The sequence below is a fragment of the Squalius cephalus genome, assembly GCF_949319135.1.
Source record: "Squalius cephalus genome assembly, chromosome: 25".
NCBI lineage: Eukaryota > Metazoa > Chordata > Actinopteri > Cypriniformes > Leuciscidae > Squalius > Squalius cephalus.
In genome coordinates, this window is record NC_137146.1 from 8,283,327 (window position 1) to 8,302,508 (window position 19,182).

Sequence of the window (19,182 nt, forward strand, 5' to 3'; positions counted from 1 at the left end):
TAGATCTGCTACGCTGCTGCTTTTGATTAGCAATATGGACTTGCTACTGCTAATAGATACTAGTGATGATGTTCGATTCTTAAACGGATCGTTTAAGACTCACAGTCGAAGTAGCATGTCCGACTCAAAAAGAAAAAAAGTTGTTAAGAGAAATAAGGAGTTTATAAGACTGGTTTATTCTTTCTATGTACGTTAGGCATGTAGATCATATCCGTGTTTGTGCTGTAGGTGTGAAATGTTTAGGAATCTTATCCAAGATGTAGGCTAGACTACTCAATATTGGTCAGTTGTGTCCGACACCTAAAGGGTCTGTGAATGAAGCTGTGACTACAAACACCATTAACTTAAGTGAATAAAAGGCAATAATCAGCAATGCTTTCACACAAATAACTTTTTATTTGAAGGTTTCAATATGCGTTGACACAAATGACTTTATTTGAATGTTTCCTTGGTATAACATGACACTGAGTTGTTAGAAAAGAAATGCATAATGAGTGTGATGACGTAAAGAACCGATGAATCGGTATTTTGAACCGGTTCATTGAAACGAACTGCTCGAAAGAACCGGTTTTCACAAATTAATCGGACTTTACATCACTAATAGATGGCCTACACAGAGATGCTGTGAGCTTGTAAGATATGCTGCTGCTGCATAAATAGACATACATAAACCCTGTAGCAGATGTAGACAGGTGGAGGGTTTCAGAGGAACTCTGATAGCATGTTGCATGACTAGCAAACAATGAACCAGACTTTTTAAATGTTAAGTAAGCAATCTCATTGGCTGCAGGATCAGCAGAGGCCAATCAGATTGTGCCCTGTGGTAATGATGCGACTGCTTGTAGATTGCATGTAAAAGACCTATCAGCCTGCGCCCTCTAGTGTTCATGAACTATATATATATATATATATATATTAGGTCTGTCAAACGATTAATCGCGATTAATCGCATCCAAAATAAAAGTTTGTTTTTACATAATATATGTGTGTGTACGGTGTATCATTATTTTCTATATATAAATACACACACATGCATGTATATATTTAAGAAATATTTGCATGTATATACTGTGTATATATATATTTATATTATATATAATTTATATTATATATAAATATTTTATATATAAATAACACATTTTTCTTAAATATATATGCATGTGTGTGTATTTATATATAGAAAATAATTATACTCCATACACACACATATATTATGTAAACACAAACATTTAATTTTTTTATTTTTTATTTTGGATGCGATTAATCGCGATTAATCGTTTGACAGCCCTAATATATATATATATATATACTGTATACAGATGACGTTGAAGTATATTTTAGTCTACCATAAATGCTTGTCAATATATTCCACAGTACACTTTGTTTCAAAGACAATAGTAGTAATTATGAAATTTCCTACTTAAGTGGGTTAAAAAAGCACTCTTAAGCGTCTGAAAACATTGCTTCCGTTTGCACGTAATAAAGCTCTTTTTAAGGTTTGCTAAAAACCTTTTTGCTGTGCCTTTGATCTTTGCAGGACCCCAGATCTCAGTCTTCTGAACTTCAAGTCTCAAATATTGTACTTTAATCGATCTGTACACAATCTGCTGTCAGTTTAAACTAACAAAAGAGGCATCACAAGCGCTTGCATTTTGAGCATTTCTAGATTCACAAATGCTGTTAAAGTTTGTCATTTGTGACTCATGAAGTGAGATGCTGAATGATTGCCTTGGATTTGCCTGATGCATTTTTTTTATTATTTTAAAATGGTTTGCAGACCCCCACCAGGCTGAAGCTCTCCCTTAGTCAATACCTGCGCTGTATTTTTCTCTGTTTATCCATACACAAACAGACTGAGTTGCAAGCAGCCTTATTACCTTCCTGCATTTAAGTATATTTAGGTATAAACACACACATTGCCAGACTTGCCCCACTGACCTCCATGTTACTGAGGGGAGGTGCTGTATCATATCAGTGAGTTATGACTGTCCTTGCTCCTTGGAGTAACCCTGCATTCGTCTAATGGGATTTCCGAGTGCTTGCATCTCGATAGAAGAGCGCTACAGCTGTAACTCTGTGAATCTGAGGGGGTGTTATTTATTTGATCGCTCTCCAGTTCTTGTTTGCAGAGGTAATATTTCGTCCTGATCTCTAGCATGCAAATATGGGCTTGTAATCGGGTATTGGGCTCCAAGGATATGGAGGCGGGGTGCCTTCGCCCTGAGCTCCCCGTCTACAGGACAGATGGCTTTTCTACTTTGGCTGTGGTCCTTCTTTCCTAAAAGGAAACTGACTCGGATCTATCTGTAAGAAGGACGATGTGCTTGCTTTTAGTGTTGATTAGTTTGTACATTGGGTGATAAGGTATTTGTCATGTGGCAATAAACAGTACATCTGGCCAACTACTTCTTCAGAACATACTGTTGAAATCAAACAATTTAATTGTTGATTGTCTAATGTTGCTTTTAATCAGCAACATGTGGTGAAACATTTTCAAGGACGTTTATTTGAATTCTAACTCATGGGTTTGATTATTCTTGGCTTTCACTCACATCAGCTGCAGAACTGCTGTCTCAGGCTTTGAAAGTCAATCCTGTTACCATGGATATGACTGACCCGTTGTGAGACAAGAGAATATTTGCATGTTGAGGAGAAACATGAGTCAATCCGTAATGGATGGTTTTAATGAGGGAGATGGGAGAAGGATGTTTAAAGTGGCTGTTGTGGCATTTTAAAGAAAAAAGAATTAAGTAACATACAAAGTAGCACTTATACTGAGAAACATGAACGGTTCAAGGTGTCATTGGCTGAGGTTGACCTAAACTGTATGATTTACTTATTACATTGATTAAATGCTTAATAATTATCAGTTATATTCAGCTCTGTTCCTATATTCAATGTATTTTGAACCATGAAATCATTATTTATTATTAGGGATGCACGGAGATTAATTTTCAGATACACTGATCATTTTTCTCATGTTATGGTATCAAAATTTTAAAATGATCAATATTATTCAGCTTTATTTAATGGTGTGTCTTAATGTGAAGCAGGTGTTACACTGATTACGATAAGCCGATAATTATTTTCATGTTTTGGCCAATAATAAAATTCTATACTTTTTGTCTGAATAAATAAAATATAAAACACTAAGTAAATGTTACATGTGAATTTAGGCATCAAAACATTCTAATGTAGATTGTATTTAAGTGTTACTAAATTAGTAAATGATGTTTTGCCATTTCCACTTTTCTTTTTAGGTAATTAACCATACAAAACACTATATCAGTCAACCACTAATGCTTTATATCAGTATTGCTTTCAGTAAGTAAACGGATGTGCTTTAAGGAAAGTGAATGAAACTTTCACTAACAACAATTTTGTGTGTGATTAGTTACAGTAATTTGTAAGTCAGGCTAGCAAAGGGATTTTAAACTGGTACAAATCACACTAATACTCAAATATATGGAGTGACTGCTAAACAATTGCGTCTTCTGTGTGGCTACAGTACAATAGCGGCTTGTGTAATGAGGATGAAGGTAATGCACTTCAGTGACTCTGTGGTTTGTGCAAAGCCTCTGCTGTTGTTTGAAATGTCACTGCGTTGCATTCACAGAGAATTCTGAGAATTGAATAGGCTTTATGTTACTGCCAAAGTGAGTTTGGGTACTGGGTGCAAGATTCTACATTAGCAAACGCCAGCGAAATGGACGAAGAACTGAAGCACCTGTGTGTAAGTTTGCAAGCTGCCGTGCGCAACTTCTTCGTTTAGCTGTGCAAATGTTGTTAGTGTTATTCTAGAGTTATTCTAGTTGTAGAAACTGACCACATTTATCTTATTTTAACCTTCATGCTGTTAGTTTTAAGATTCGTTCTTATAGCTGGCCTTGGTAAAATTACTTGTTTCATAGAACAAACGCTTGTTGATCCCATTGGAGTTTCTTGGAAAACAGTGTCCACTGTAGGGTTAAGTAATACCTGATTTAATCTGTGCATTACAGGTTACACATACTGTCCATTCACATAGACCGGAAAAAAAATTGCAGAGCGGTCACATGAGATCATGTTACTTTAAATGACAGAGACTGTATGTTTTCCACCACTGCTGTCATTGCATGGCGGTGATGGTGTGTTCGAAGCGCTCAATGCTACAGTAATTGACGTTGGTTATAAAAGTCCGTGGATTTTGACAGTGGAGACATTTTGGATCTGCTGTGAGTTCTTCTTCCAATTTGTTCTTGTATTTCTGGGTGGGCATGTGAGGTTTTGCACAGGTTAGATGGATCACCCACCGAGTGTCCATCTGTCATATGTGATGTGCTTCTGTTAAACTGTCTAAACCGTTTATTCTCTTTCCTGTCGGCCTGTTATTTGTATAATTCCTTGTGCTTTTTGTGTACTGCAGAGCTTAACCTTTGATCTATTTAGTTGAAAGCCACTGTAGATCAGGGAACTGTTCATTATGTCTATTTTTATGGAGTGAATGAGAGGTGCCACAGTTATGAAAGTGATTTTTAAAGAGCTCAATCATTTTGTTTGTTTGTGCTCTGCAGGACTTGAGCTCCTTCGCCATGCCGTTCCTGGAAGGAGATGCGGAACATGTAAACAAGGACGGCGTGCTCAAGGTAACACAACCAAAACACGCACAAGGCTGAGCCAACAGTAAACACAGTTTTGAAATCAATCACTGTTGTGAAAAACTAATTAGTGTATATTTTTAATGTGTGTGTGTGTGTGTGTGTGTGTTGATTGCTAGCTAAATTATTGGTTTCGTCAGTGTTGGGAAAGTTTCTTTTAAAAGTGATGCTTTACAATATTGCGTTACTCCCTTAAAAAGTAACTAATTACATTACTTAGTTACTTTTTATGAAAAGTAATGTTACGTTACGTTACATTTGCGTTACTTTTTCTCACTTCCAGGCATTGCGTGAGTTCTTTTTGCTATTGTTTAACACAGTAATACAGTCACCATACGTTATTAAGAAGAGAGATAATTTTAATTCAGTAGTTTAAAAAAACGTTTAAGCAAATTAATTAAACTAAAAAGTAACATGCATTAAAAAGTAACATGCATTAAAAAGTAAAAGTAACTCAATGTTTACATTTATAAAGTAATGCGATACTTTACTCGTTACATCAAAAAGTAATCTGATTACATAATGCACATTACTTGTAATGCGTTACCCCCTGACACTGAGTTCTCAATATTGTGTTATGATGATTTAAACAAGCAATAAATTATTCCAAAGTCATTTGAAAGGTTGACGACAATTGCACACGTGTCGTGTGTATATCACACATTTGATTTGTTTGTTTTAATTATGCAATTTGACTATAATCTGTCCTATAACAGGGAGGTTTGGCTCAACTGCTACGCAAGTACAGTGTGAAAACTGATACCAAATCAAAGTTTGCATGTTTTGTCTTTGTAGATAATTATTAAAGTAAGCTGTGATGTGTATGGTCTGGTAATACAAAGTGGAAAGGTTGTTCAAATGCGATGAGATTAAAAATGCAGATTCATTCCATTTGTGTTGGCAGTCCGAAAGCTGCTGTATCCTCAGTGTCCTCAATCTCTGCTGTCACTCTGATGGAATATGAGTCTGCTCTAAAAACCTGATTTGTAATTATGTCTACCATGGTACTTTTTGCCTGCACTGACCTCTCATTGGATTCACAATCCAGCAATGTGGAGAATTTACTGAATGCTTGTTGTGTATTTAATTGTGTAGCAACCACAATAAAATTTTACAGGCCCCAGAAAGTATTTGGATACCTCAATACCAACCCAAGAGACATTTATTTTAAAATCAGCACAACCATGCTTTTCAAGCAAATATTTCTGTTTGAACGATATAAACACCCATTCCAAAGTTTGGGGTCATTCATTAATATTTTTTTTATAGATTTATACATTTGTTCTGAATTTATTTGATTAACAATACAGTAAAAAACGAAAATACTTATTACAGTTTCAAATAACTGTTTCCCATTTTAACATATTTTAAAATGTAATTTATTTCTGTGATGCCAAAGCTAAATTTTCAGCATCATTACTCCAGTCTTCAGTGTCACATGATCCTTCAGAAATCATTAATATTCTGATTTGGTGCTCAAGAAACATTTTGGTATTATCGATTTCGAAAATAGTAGTGCTGCTTAACATTTTTGTGGAAACTGTGATAGATTTTTGCAGATGCCATATAAATTGTTATTTTGTTACATCATACAAAGACATTCAGAAATAAAGACAGCGCAAACCCTATTTTGACATTAAAAAACTATTGTATTAGACAAAAAAACGAATGCATTTGTTAGAGTTTCCCTTTCAGATGCAAAATTAATGGGAGGAGGGTATTTAATGAATCATGCAAGTGATTCACTAAGGTTTGTGCTTGTCAATTTACTGGTATTTGTGCCATTATTCAACGGCCAAAAAAGCATGTCTTAATCCAGACGCTAATTTGCGCTGCTTTTGGTAGATTTTGTTTGTCATTATGGAAATTATGTCGTCAGTAGATCACGCGCCGAACTTTCCACTCCCATCTGCACTTTTTAGGAATTGCACTTCCATGCTATTTTGCCCTGTTTAGTAAATCTGGTCCTATGTGTGTATCTTATAATCCAAATACTTTTCAGTGTCAATGTAATTGTAGTCATTAAGCTTAACTCATATTGGCAGGATCTGCTCTTCAGTTACCTTTGTAAACATTCCAAAGTAATTCTGGGAAATCATCATATCTGACAATCAATCACCCATAGAGGCCAGCGAGGCAAGGCTAGAGAGGAGATAAATCACCTGACACGTCTCAGGTGGTGTCTTTCGTTCAGTCCCTCCTCTCTGTTGTTGAAGGTGAGCTGGAGTCACTGAATCTGAAGGGCTCTTTTGAAGCTTTAGGAGGGTTTGGAGTACACATTTTGTAAACAGATATAATCCACTTCACTGCTTCACCAATGTTTTTTGTTGTAAGCACTCAGGATATTAGCTAATATTTCTCCTTGTTGAACAGATGCCTGATTAACCCTCGGCAAGGTCAATGCAGAATCACCGGTGTGGACGAACATTTGTGTGCAAATGAAATGCATAGACGTTTGCCACAAGAATGCCTTAGATTCTGGATCAGAGCCAAAATAAGGGTAGTGTGAATTGAAAGGTTTGTAAATTGCTGCGTCGGTATGTTTCATTTATCTCATGATCAAAGGTTCAGGAACATGAAAACTCAATGTCAGACTTTTTTTCCATCGGCACTTTAACACAGAAACAGTCAAATGTTTCCATGACCCCGAGGGTCTCAGAATAATAAAAAATGTCATCACTCCTTTTGTTAAGTGTACAAAGCAAAGTTTTTCTTTCATCTTAGTCTTTCATGGTCTTTCATCATTTACTCACCTTCATGTCATTCCAAACTGGCAAGACTTTCTAGTTTTGTGCGTGTGGAACGCAAAGCAAGAAATGTTGGTAACATTTTATTTTGATGGTACACTCTAACTACCCTAACCCTAACTTTGCAACTACAAGTCAACTTATTCTACTAACCCGATCCCTAACACCTAACCCTAAGTCTACTAACAGTCTTCTAATACTCTAATGAGAGTTATAGTTAGTAGAATGTGTAAAGTGGACCATTGAAATAAAGTGTAACTAAAATTTTTAATAATGAACTGTTTTGAATTGCATTCTATATTTCAAGAGAAGGCATATGGTAGTTTTTGTGTGAGGAGCAGACCCAAACTGAAGTTGTTATTCACTGATATTCATCCCTTCAATGAATCACTGAGTCAGTGAGTTGAACTCAAGAACCAGATCAGCCTGATTCATGAATTAATAATTTAGACTAGTGCTGTGAACTGACTGAATGATTCATTAAAAAGATCTGACTCAAAAGAATGATTCATTCACATGCTACTTTTTCTTTTGAACATACAAAGGAAAACTAGTGCGGATCTCAAGGTTTTCCATGAAAAACAACTTCAGTTTTAGTTTTTTTTCCTCGCACAAAGCTTGAAATGATTTCAGATGGATCCGTAATCAAATATTTCCCTAATAGTATGGGAAACAGTATGCCAAAAGAGTAGTATGTAATAAGGTAATGATAACAACACTGCATGAGTAAATGGTGACAGAGTGTTCATTTTGAGTGAACTGTCCCTTTAACTTTGCAGTCATTCACTACAAATCCCACTTTGTTGTATTCTGAGAGCGAGCGAGGGGGGGTGTAGTAGTGTGTTTAGGTATACAGTACTGTGAGGTATTTATGCCACTGTGTGAGCCTCTATAATTTAACAAAAGCCTCTTGACAAAACAAGGTCATCTGTTCTTTTGACTGTCTAAACAGTTTTCCGTGGCTTTGTCTGGCTGTTTTTGCTGTGTGAAATTCCCATGTGAATGAACGGTGGAAACATCAAGGACTCACAATGTATCTGAATGTTATGACGTCTCTTCATTTAGTATCTCAATGTCTGTCTGTCCTTCAAACATTCCCTCAATGGTCAGCATGCATAACTTCACAGTAATGACTTTAAATATGCTTAATCTGTAAGAATGCCATTAGTTGACGATTTTGTGACTATACTCGAATGCATAAAATCAACATTTATGTCATTGTTCTGTGATGTAAGATCTCACAGGTAAAGATATCTCTCAAGGCTCAACAGTGTATTGTTTCATCCTTAAATTTGTGCATATGTGACCCTGGATCACAATACCAGTCAGAAGTCACACGGGTATATTTGTGGCAATATCCAACAATACATTGTATGGGTCAAAATGATCAATTTTTATTTTATGGCAAAACTCATTAGGATATTAAGTAAAGATCATGTTCCATGAAGATATTTGGTAAATTTCCTACCCTAAATATATAAAACATTTATTTTTGTGAGTGAATGCAGCACAATCGCCAACATAAATGGACTTTAAAGGCGATTTTCTCAATGTTTCGATTTTTTTGCACCCTCAGATTCCAGATTTACAAATAGTTGTATCTCGACCAAATATTATTCTATATGTATATATGTATCCTATCCACCATACATCACTGGAAAGCTTATTTATTCAGCTTTCAGATGATTTATAAATCTCAATAAAAAAAAAATTGACCCATGTGACTGGTTTTGTGGTCCAGGGTCACATATGACTTTGAGAATTTTATCTAACGTTCTAGCAAAGTTCTCTCAAAATTATGAACAAAGATTATTCCAGTAACGTTAATAAAACGTTTGTTCAAATCTGGTCTTCAATAATATTCTCAAAACATTAGCACAAAACTGGATGTTTTGAACATTCAGAGAACTTTCAGAAATAACTGAATGGGAACGTTAGCAACGCGAAAATATTTTAGAACATATTTTTGTTAGCTGGGAATCTACATTGACTGTATTATGTCATAATATTGTGTGTGATTGTATTTTCATTTACTCTCCAGGGGGAGCCTGGCTGCCGTTCAGCAAGCCCGACCAAAACCTTCTTCAGTCGGGGTCCTTTTAGCCGTCCCTCTAGCCCTATGTCTGCTCCAGCCCGGTCCAAAAACAGCCCTGGATCTCCCAAATCCATCTTCCCCTACTCCTCCAACAACGACTCCTCGCCCAAGTGTTCACGTCGCCGCAGCTTCACCGGAATGTTCCGTTCGTCCTCCAAAGAGTCCACAAATCCTTCTACGTCTCCTGTCAGCATCAAACTCTTCTCTCGGGCCAGGAAAGGTAAGAAACATGTATCGTCCGTCTTTCAAACAGCTGCCATAATGCTTAAAATCTGAAAAATGCAACATTTAAAGTGGTCATATGATTACAAATCACATTTCCCTTCCCCTTTGGAAATATACTTTTGTTGTAACATGTAAACATAATCTGACTTTTGTACCTTAAAAATCCCTAGTCCACCAAGACCATTTATAGAAACTATTGAACGCACACTAACATTACTTTTTTTTTTTTTTTTAAGAAATTTATATTTTTATTCAGCTATTTCTATTTCAAATAAATGCTGTTCATCAAAAAATCCTGAAAAAAAAAAATTTGTATCACGGTTTCCACAAAATATTAAGCAGCACAACTGTTTTCAGCACTGATAATAATAATAAATGTTTCTTGAACAGCAAGTCATCATATTTGAATGATTTATGAAGGATCATGTGACACTGAAGACTGGAATAATTATGATATAAGTATAATTCAGCTGTTATCACAGGAATAAATTAAACTTTTAAATATATTAAATAGAAAACAGTTATTTTAAATTGTAATAATATTTCACAATATTACTGTTTTTTTTTCTGTATTTTTAATCAAATAAATTCAGCCTTGGTGAGCATAAGAGACTTCTTTCAAAACCATTAAATACATTTACCAACTGTGGAACGGTAGTGTACATAATACGTATATACACAATTTAGCGAAAAATTGTTCTTTTGTGATGCCACGTGTTTTTTAATATACGTCTTAATGCAAGAAACTTGTACAACTTTATTGAGAATGTCTTTTTTTTTAATCTAAAGTATGTTTTATATGTAGTGCTCTACAATTATATGATTGGCACTGTGTTGTTGAGTTGGCGGTCTTCCATAAATGTAGTCAGTGTGAGAGTTTGTGATGTTAATTCTATGAGCTGACTTAACTCACGCTTAACCCTTAATTTGATTATGAAGTTAACATTCATCCAGACTAAAAGATTGTTTAATGTGAATTATTATACCAGTATCCAGATACCAGCATAAAATATCAAAATTTATATTAGCATTGGTGAGATGAGATGCTATGAATGCCATTATCACATCAGTGTGTGGTGTGAGTCAGCATTTAGTGAAACTTTCACAGGTTGTCTGGGTCTGGCTCAGCCCGGGGTGTGTAATGTTGTGGATAATTGCGCTGTGTGCTGATTTAATGGAGGCGTGGGTGTTTCTTAATGCATAAGACCCTGATAATGAATTCAGCTTTCAAATATGTTATCTATGTGAGTCTGATTTAAACATCAGAAACAAGAGGAGGGAGAGTGATTTTTACGAAAAGAAAATGTTTGTAGTTTATTTGAGGAGCTTACTCAGTTTATAATTTAATACATATAAACTATTTAAAGTTACCCAAGATTTATATCTTAATATTTTTTAGTAGTTTAGTTTTTTGGGGGTATTGTATTGTATGGAAGCTTGTTTCCGCCACAAAATAAAACATTTTAAAAGATAATTGCGACTTTTTATCTCACAATTGCGAGTTTACATCTCGCAATTCTGACTTTATTTCTCAGAATTGCGAGATATAAAGTCAGAATTGCGTGAAATAAAGTCGCAATTGCGTGTTATAAAGTCAGAATTGCGAGATATAAAGTCAGAATTGCGTGAAATAAAGTCGCAATTGCGTGTTATAAAGTCAGAATTGCGAGATATAAAGTCAGAATTGCATGAAATAAAGTCGCAGTTGCGTGTTATAAAGTCAGAATTGCGAGATATAAAGTCAGAATTGCGTGAAATAAAGTCGCAATTGCGTGTTATAAAGTCAGAATTGCGAGATATAAAGTCAGAATTGCGTGAAATAAAGTCACAATTGCGTGTTATAAAGTCACAATTGCGAGATCTAAAGTCAGAATTGCGTAAAATAAAGTCGTAATTGCGTGTTATAAAGTCAGAATTGCGAGATATAAAGTCAGAATTGCGTGAAATAAAGTCGCAATTGCGTGTTATAAAGTCAGAATTGCGAGATATAAAGTCAGAATTGCGTGAAATAAAGTCGCAATTGCGTGTTATAAAGTCAGAATTGCAAGATATAAAGTCAGAATTGCGTGAAATAAAGTCACAATTGCGTGTTATAAAGTCACAATTGCGAGATATAAAGTCAGAATTGCGTAAAATAAAGTCGTAATTGCGTGTTATAAAGTCAGAATTGCGAGATATAAAGTCAGAATTGCGTGAAATAAAGTCGCAATTGCGTGTTATAAAGTCAGAATTGCGAGATATAAAGTCAGAATTGCGTGAAATAAAGTCGCAATTGCGTGTTATAAAGTCAGAATTGCGAGATATAAAGTCAGAATTGCGTGAAATAGTCACAATTGCGTGTTATAAAGTCAGAATTGCGAGATATAAAGTCAGAATTGCGTGAAATAAAGTCGCAATTGCGTGTTATAAAGTCAGAATTGCGAGATATAAAGTCAGAATTGTGTGAAATAAAGTCGCAATTGCGTGTTATAAAGTCAGAATTGCGAGATATAAAGTCAGAATTGTGTGAAATAAAGTCGCAATTGCATGTTATAAAGTCAGAATTGCGAGATATAAAGTCACAATTGCGTGAAATAGTCACAATTGCGTGTTATAAAGTCACATTTGCGAAATATAAAGTCAGAATTGCGTAAAATAAAGTCGTAATTGCGAGATATAAAGTCAGAATTGCGAGATATAAACTCGCAATTGCATGTTATAAAGTCAGAATTGCTTTTTTTCTCGCAATTGCGACTTTATATCACGCAATTCTGACTTTATAACACGCAATTGCGAGTTTATATCTCGCAATTCTGACTTTATAACACGCAATTACGACTTTATTTTACGCAATTCTGACTTTATATCTCGCAAATGTGACTTTATAACACGCAATTGTGACTTTATTTCACGCAATTCTGACTTTATATCTCGCAATTCTGACTTTATAACACATAATTGCGAGTTTATATCTCGCAATTCTGACATCTTTTCTCAGAATTGTGAGATATAAAGTCAGAATTGTGAGATATAAAGTCCAATTCTAAGGAAAAAAAAGAGATTTTTTTTTTTTTTTTTTACCTCAGAATAGTTTGTATCTCACAATTCTGACTTTATAACACGCAATTGTGACTTTATATCATGCAATTCTGACTTTATATCTCCCAATTGCGACTTTATTTCTCAGAATTGCGACTTTATATCTCCCAATTGCGACTTTATATCTCAGAATTGCGACTTTATTTCTCACAATTCTGACTTCATATCTCGCAATTCTGAGAAAAAAAGTCACAATTCTGACTTGATATATCGCAATTGTGAGAAAAAAAGTCAGAATTGTGAGATAAAAAGTCGCAATTATTATTATTTATTTATTATTCAGTGGCGGAAACAAGCTTCCATAGTATTGTATATACTCTTATGATATAAAGTTACTGTCCTTGATATACTGTAGGGTTGTGATCAGAGCTCTAGATTCAATGATGTGTTACTCAAATGCATGAGTGTTATCTTTGGTGACTAATGACTTTGTGTTTTCTGGGCTCCTGACAATGTTTATTTTGTTGGTTGTGGTTAAAATGTCATCAAGAGTAGAAGATGTTGAAGTGAAGACAATTGAAACTATCCATGTGACGTGACATTTCAAATGACTGTTATTTATTTTAGAAGCACACAAAAACATAGTTGACACATAGTACTTTGCTGTTGCCTCTGGGTAGTCAGTTTTACAAGGAAAAGATTAATCAGCCGAAATGTACTTTGTTCCCACGAACTGAAAGTGTAATCAATAATTATAAAATTAAAGCTTGTCTTGGAATAAGTATGAGAGTGGAGTGACCTATAATTAGATGATTTAGAGTGATTAAGTGTTTGCCTGAGTTTGAATGTGTAGGTAGAACTGGTTGGTAAAGTAGTGAAAGTAGGTTAGGTCATGGGTCTTATATTTACAAATAATAAAGCAATTTTATAATATAAATTTATGTATATATATATATATATATATATATATATATATATATAAAAATTTATATATATATACATTTTTTTTTAGAATATATATACATATATATTTAGAAATATATACATTTATATTTTTGTTTATATAATACATTATTTATTTTAAATAAAAATAAAAATAAATATATCAGGTCACTATTTCATGTGTGTATATATGTGTGTGTGTGTATATATATATATATATATATATATATATCATTTAAACTAATAAACATATATAAATATATATATATTTTAAAATAATTAATTATTTAATTTATAAATAAACAAAAATTTATATTTCTGTTCATATTATAAAAATTCTTTATTTTAATTTGTTCAATTAAAATAGATATTTGTAGGCCCTATATATAAAATAGAATTTGTATATATCAGGACACTATTTTGTGCAGTTTTACTGTAGCTAGTGATTTCAGATTGTAAAAAGTTCAGAATGTAAATGAATGTAGTGGAAACAAAATGCAGTGTAAATGTGTATTTTTGCAGTGTGTGGGCGAGTATGTGTGTCGGTGAACCACACACAGGACAATACACACAGTTGGGAATATTTTTCTTCATACACATACACACTTATATAACAGGACTACTATGCTTCTCTGACGAGCCATTAGTTGCTCTGGCTGGCAGACTTTCCTGTCAGCCGAGAACAACAGTATTGATTTATTATTCAATACTGGAGTTGGAGCAAAGCTGGATTCCTCTGTCTGATTGTAAGGCAGAGCTGGTCAGATTAAAACACATCAAGGGAGAGTATTAAAACATTAGAGGCACTCGAGAGAGAAAAGGAAGATGTGTTTCTGGACTACGTTTTTTATTACTTGAATAAATTGATCTGTATAATGAGGTTTTTATCTGCTAAGTGCATCTGATGCATTTACACACACACACACACACACACACACACACACACACACACACACACACACTTACACTCACACACAGATGTGGGATATGGATCCATTTCAGCATTGATAAAATCCTGGATATCTCAGGGCATCTCATGAACAGATGTGTTTTTAGCTGAGATGTGTTTGTGCCAGTGACTCTGAGGCTGAGCATAATGAACACTGATGGACAGAAGCTTCTGATCAAGCAGTGTTTGTCATTCAGGAAATGACAGAGAAATTCTAAATCCTTATATATCCGGGAATTTGGCTGCACCCAGACAGTGACATCAATGCAGAAAGCACATAATTCAATCATGGTTGCTTTCATTATATTAGCTGAAATTAATCCTCGACTCGTGATGTTCTCAGAGCTCCTTAGCACAGGCAGCTGGAGATGAGGATGGCCGTATGTCTCTAATATGATAACAATTCAGTTTTTGCCTCAATAAGACCGTGATTAGGAAGGAATGATGCTGTGTCATCCTCTATACACTGATGCTTGTATGTGCCACAATCTGATTGTTTGGTTTTATCGCCACCTACTGGACAAAATTTAAATGTTGCATTCTTGATATGTCTAGTCATGATTATATTATATTATGTTTTGAAAAAAGAATCTTATGCTCACCAAGTCTGTAAACAGTATTATTGTGAAATATTATTGCAATTTACAATAACTATTTTCTACTTTAATATATTTTAGAAGGTAATTTATTCCTGTGATGGCAAAGCTGATCCTTCAGTAATCGTTCAAATATGCTGATCAGGTGCTCAAGTAACTTTTCTTATTATTATCGATGTTGAAAACAATTGTGCTGCTTATTATTTTTTGTGGAAACCGTCATACATTTTTTCAGGATTCTTTTATGAATTGAAAGTATGGATCTTTGCTAACATGGTAAATGTCACTACTGTGGCTTTTGATCAATTGAACGCATCCTAGTCTCCATTTCCTTAAATGAAAATACTTCTTGTCCCCCAGACTTCTATAAAACAGATTTAGTGGCTTTTCATGTCATGTTCCTGTGCGACCACTAGATGGAGGCAAAGTAGGCTAAACACAATTATTGCAAGGTCGTTTGAGGATGAAGTCTTTCTCCAATGGTTTTCTATCAGATGGTGACCCAGGACAGTATTAGAAATGATTCACAGAAGCAATCTTAAAATCAACCTTTAAAATGAATGAGTTTCATACTTCTGCCAGACAAAAACTTAATTTGATATATTATTAAATATATTAAAAAATATTGCTATTTCATTGATCATCACACACACAGTAGTGTACAACATTTGAAGTGCAGCAAAACCTTTCATCAAAGTTATACATGAATTTTGAACAATACCAGTTCTTGTCTTAGGACAGCTTTGATGAACTTTTTTTATCCACTTCAAATGTTGACTACTGTATTTGAATCATATAAATACAGCCATGTATAACTTGCACTAGCTCAGCATCAGGGCCACAGACACCCATGCGTTCCCAGCAGAGTGAGAGTGAGAAAGACAATGAGAGAGCGAGAGCGATATCGAGCATTCAAGCACATGAAAGAAGCACTAAAGCGCGTCAGTGGGGTCTTTTCTACCTGTCACACATCCTCACTCACTTCACCACAGGAGCTCTGAGACCCTAGAGCGCTGATTCACAATGACTCACAGCAGTTGTCGCCAGGCAACGGTTAGATAATCAGCGTGTGCTCGGGGTTCAGCTGACAGATGCCTGCGACGAACCGAATCTCAGAAGCCCTATCTCAGCAGTGGACTGTCACACACTTGTCCGAGTTCATCTGTGTGACATGATGCCCTCTATACTGACCAAAAAAGGCATTATTGCTTTTACCACCATCTATGGGTAAAGAGAGGAAGTAGCCTACATGTTATTGGTTATAAAAGTTATAATTGTTTATATACTAATGCAAAGAGACTGGACAATTATATTCCACCATGGCCTCTTAATAGTTAAAAAAGTACCATGGTATTACCATGATTTATTTTTTAGACTTGTATAGTGGAAGTGCTATTATTTTAATAGGCTATTATAGCATTTATTAATGTATATATATATATATATATATATATATATATATATATATATTTTTTTTTTTTTTTTTTTTTTTTTTCAGTTTTTTTTTTAGTAATTACTTTTATGTGCTTTTGTCATTTTAATTTCTTTGCATTTCTATTTTTTTTTTTAGTAATTCTAGTACATCAGCTTATTTATTTTAATTTCTTCCCAAAGCAATTTTCCTTTAAATTTAAGTTTTTCATTTAATATTTATATTTTATTTTATTTCCGTTTTACTTAAAAAAAAAAAAAAAAAATATATATATATATATATATATATATATATATATATATATATATATATATATATATATATATTACTGCTGTCAAACGATTAATCACGATTAATCGCATCCAAAATAAAAGTTTGTGTTTACATAATATATGTGTGTGTACGGTGTATAATTATTTTCTATATATAAATACACACACATGCATTTAAGAAAAAAATTGTTATTTATATATCAAATATTTATATATAATATAAATTATATATAATATAAATATATATACACAGTATATACATGCAAATATTTCTTAAATATATACATGCATGTGTGTGTATTTATATATAGAAAATAATTATACACCGTACACACACATATATTATGTAAAAACAAACTTTTATTTTGGATGCGATTAATCGCAATTAATCGTTTGACAGCCCTAATATATATATATATATATATATATATATATATATATATATATATATATATATATATATATATATATATTTTTTTTTTTTTTTTTTTTTTTTTGTAGTTTTAGGTTTAGTTACCAATAACAACACTGCATGGTACATACGTTTCAGTAGAATATATTTTAAAATCATGTTGTATGGTAGCCTATTAATAATTATCTGAATTATTTAAAGTAGTAGGCCTACATTAGAGTACAATGGATATACAATAGTATATTGATATGGTTATAATACAATGGCATATACCCAGGGGCGGAGCTAGACTCTCAGTACAGTGATGGAGCTTCATCATGGGGCCCTCTGCTACCAAATCATTGTAAAATTAAAACCGCTAAAAAAACGTAAAATATCTGATGAACAGGGCCGGATTAACAATTTTCTGTGCCCTGGGCAACAAGACTCAAGGTCCCCCCCGTAGTTAGGGGGGTTCGGGGGCATGGTCCCCCGAGAAAATTTTGATTTCTCTGACCTACATATGTGCAATTTAGGACTTGTGAAGGCCAAAAAATGATAAGAAATAGCTTTAAAACCTTGTCATTAGATTATTTGTCAATACCTGCTCTCTCCTCATCTTCATATTTCTTATTCTCTCAGTCTCCTTATCCTCCTTATCTCCTTATTCCCCTCCTAAAGCTGAACTTTGACTTTCAAAAGCTGAGCCTAAAGCTGAACTTTGTCTTTTCATTTTCGTCTGTGTCAGTGACGAAAGTAAACACAGGCTCAACTGACATTTATACGTTTTATGAATCATTTTCTTAGACAAGTTAATTTACTCAAGGCTACAAGGAAAGCTGTAGCCTAAGTCAGTATTGCCATTAGGAACCTTCTGCAAGCTTTGGAATTTGAAAAATTCGTCTGTTTTTAAAAGTTAAAAGTAATTTTAAATAATACAAATTATAGACTACGTTTACCGCAGTTGGTGGAATTGGCAGACGTTCGCATCGTGCGCTGTGGAAACGCGTCAAAGCATTCAGGTAGAATTATGCAGCATTAATGCACGAATGACTTTAAATGAATATTTCATCATGTCGATATACAATGGTCACATAATGTTAAAACTAATCTTGGAAAATAAAAACATAGCAGGAGAGAGAGACCCGAGTCCTGTCAAACAACTAAGTTATGTCACGAAGAGAAATTGCAATGTCTGAGAGTTGCAACCTGCCACACATGTGGCTTCTATAGCCTACATTTCAGAAAACCCCTTGCTCACAAATATATCACAAGCAAAAAATATTGCATGATCACGCCACGGCGGGCCAGACAAAAAACCCATAGCTTACCTTGTATGGCTGATGTTTGCTCTAAACAAGCCAGTCGTCTGGGTTCTGAATTGAATATGTTCACATCGTCATAAACTTATTAGTTTTCTTTTCAAACAACAAAAGTGTCAAGTTGTTACGGCGTCCCGTCATCTTTGTCAAGACGTTTTTCTTTATTAAATGCATCATAGATAGCGGTTAAGCCATTTTTGAAATAACATAAAAAGTTAAAATCCGAATATTTGCGCGAAGAATAAAATTACTAGCCTACTGGGCGCTGGCGTGACGTAACTGAATAGACGAATTAGCATGTTCTTATTAATATTATTAGGATAGAGTTTTAATGCATGAAAAAAACAAACAAATCACATTTACAATAGGCTAATTATTGAAGAATTGTTTAACGTTGGAAAATTGTATTTTGCCCTGTCAGGGCCCCTTAGATGTCATGTGCCCCTGGGCAAGTGACCAGTTGCCCTAATGGTTAATCCGGCTGATAAATGCATATGTAATAATGTAGCCTGCAGTACAACGGTATATTATTTATATATTTTTTTAAGTGGTATGT

The 19,182-nt window shown here is 34.1% G+C and overlaps 1 protein-coding gene across 4 annotated transcripts in view; it reads left to right on the forward strand.

Moving 5' to 3' along the window:
* prkag2a (protein kinase, AMP-activated, gamma 2 non-catalytic subunit a) overlaps nucleotides 1-19,182 on the forward strand; it is a 66,011-nt gene that overhangs the window by 2,617 nt on the left and 44,212 nt on the right. For 2 of the 4 annotated variants that reach the window (XR_013820157.1, XM_079862944.1), the window contains exons 2-3: nucleotides 4,554-4,625; nucleotides 9,426-9,699. Coding sequence is in view for 3 of the 4 variants with exons in the window: in XM_079862944.1 (XP_079719070.1) it covers nucleotides 4,554-4,625; nucleotides 9,426-9,699 (346 nt within the window). In the remaining variant the exon portion in view is untranslated. Of the gene's footprint in view, nucleotides 1-1,932; nucleotides 2,132-3,509; nucleotides 3,734-4,553; nucleotides 4,626-9,425; nucleotides 9,700-19,182 lie in introns of those variants that run through there. The other 2 variants (XM_079862946.1, XM_079862945.1) reach the window with 2 other exon arrangements.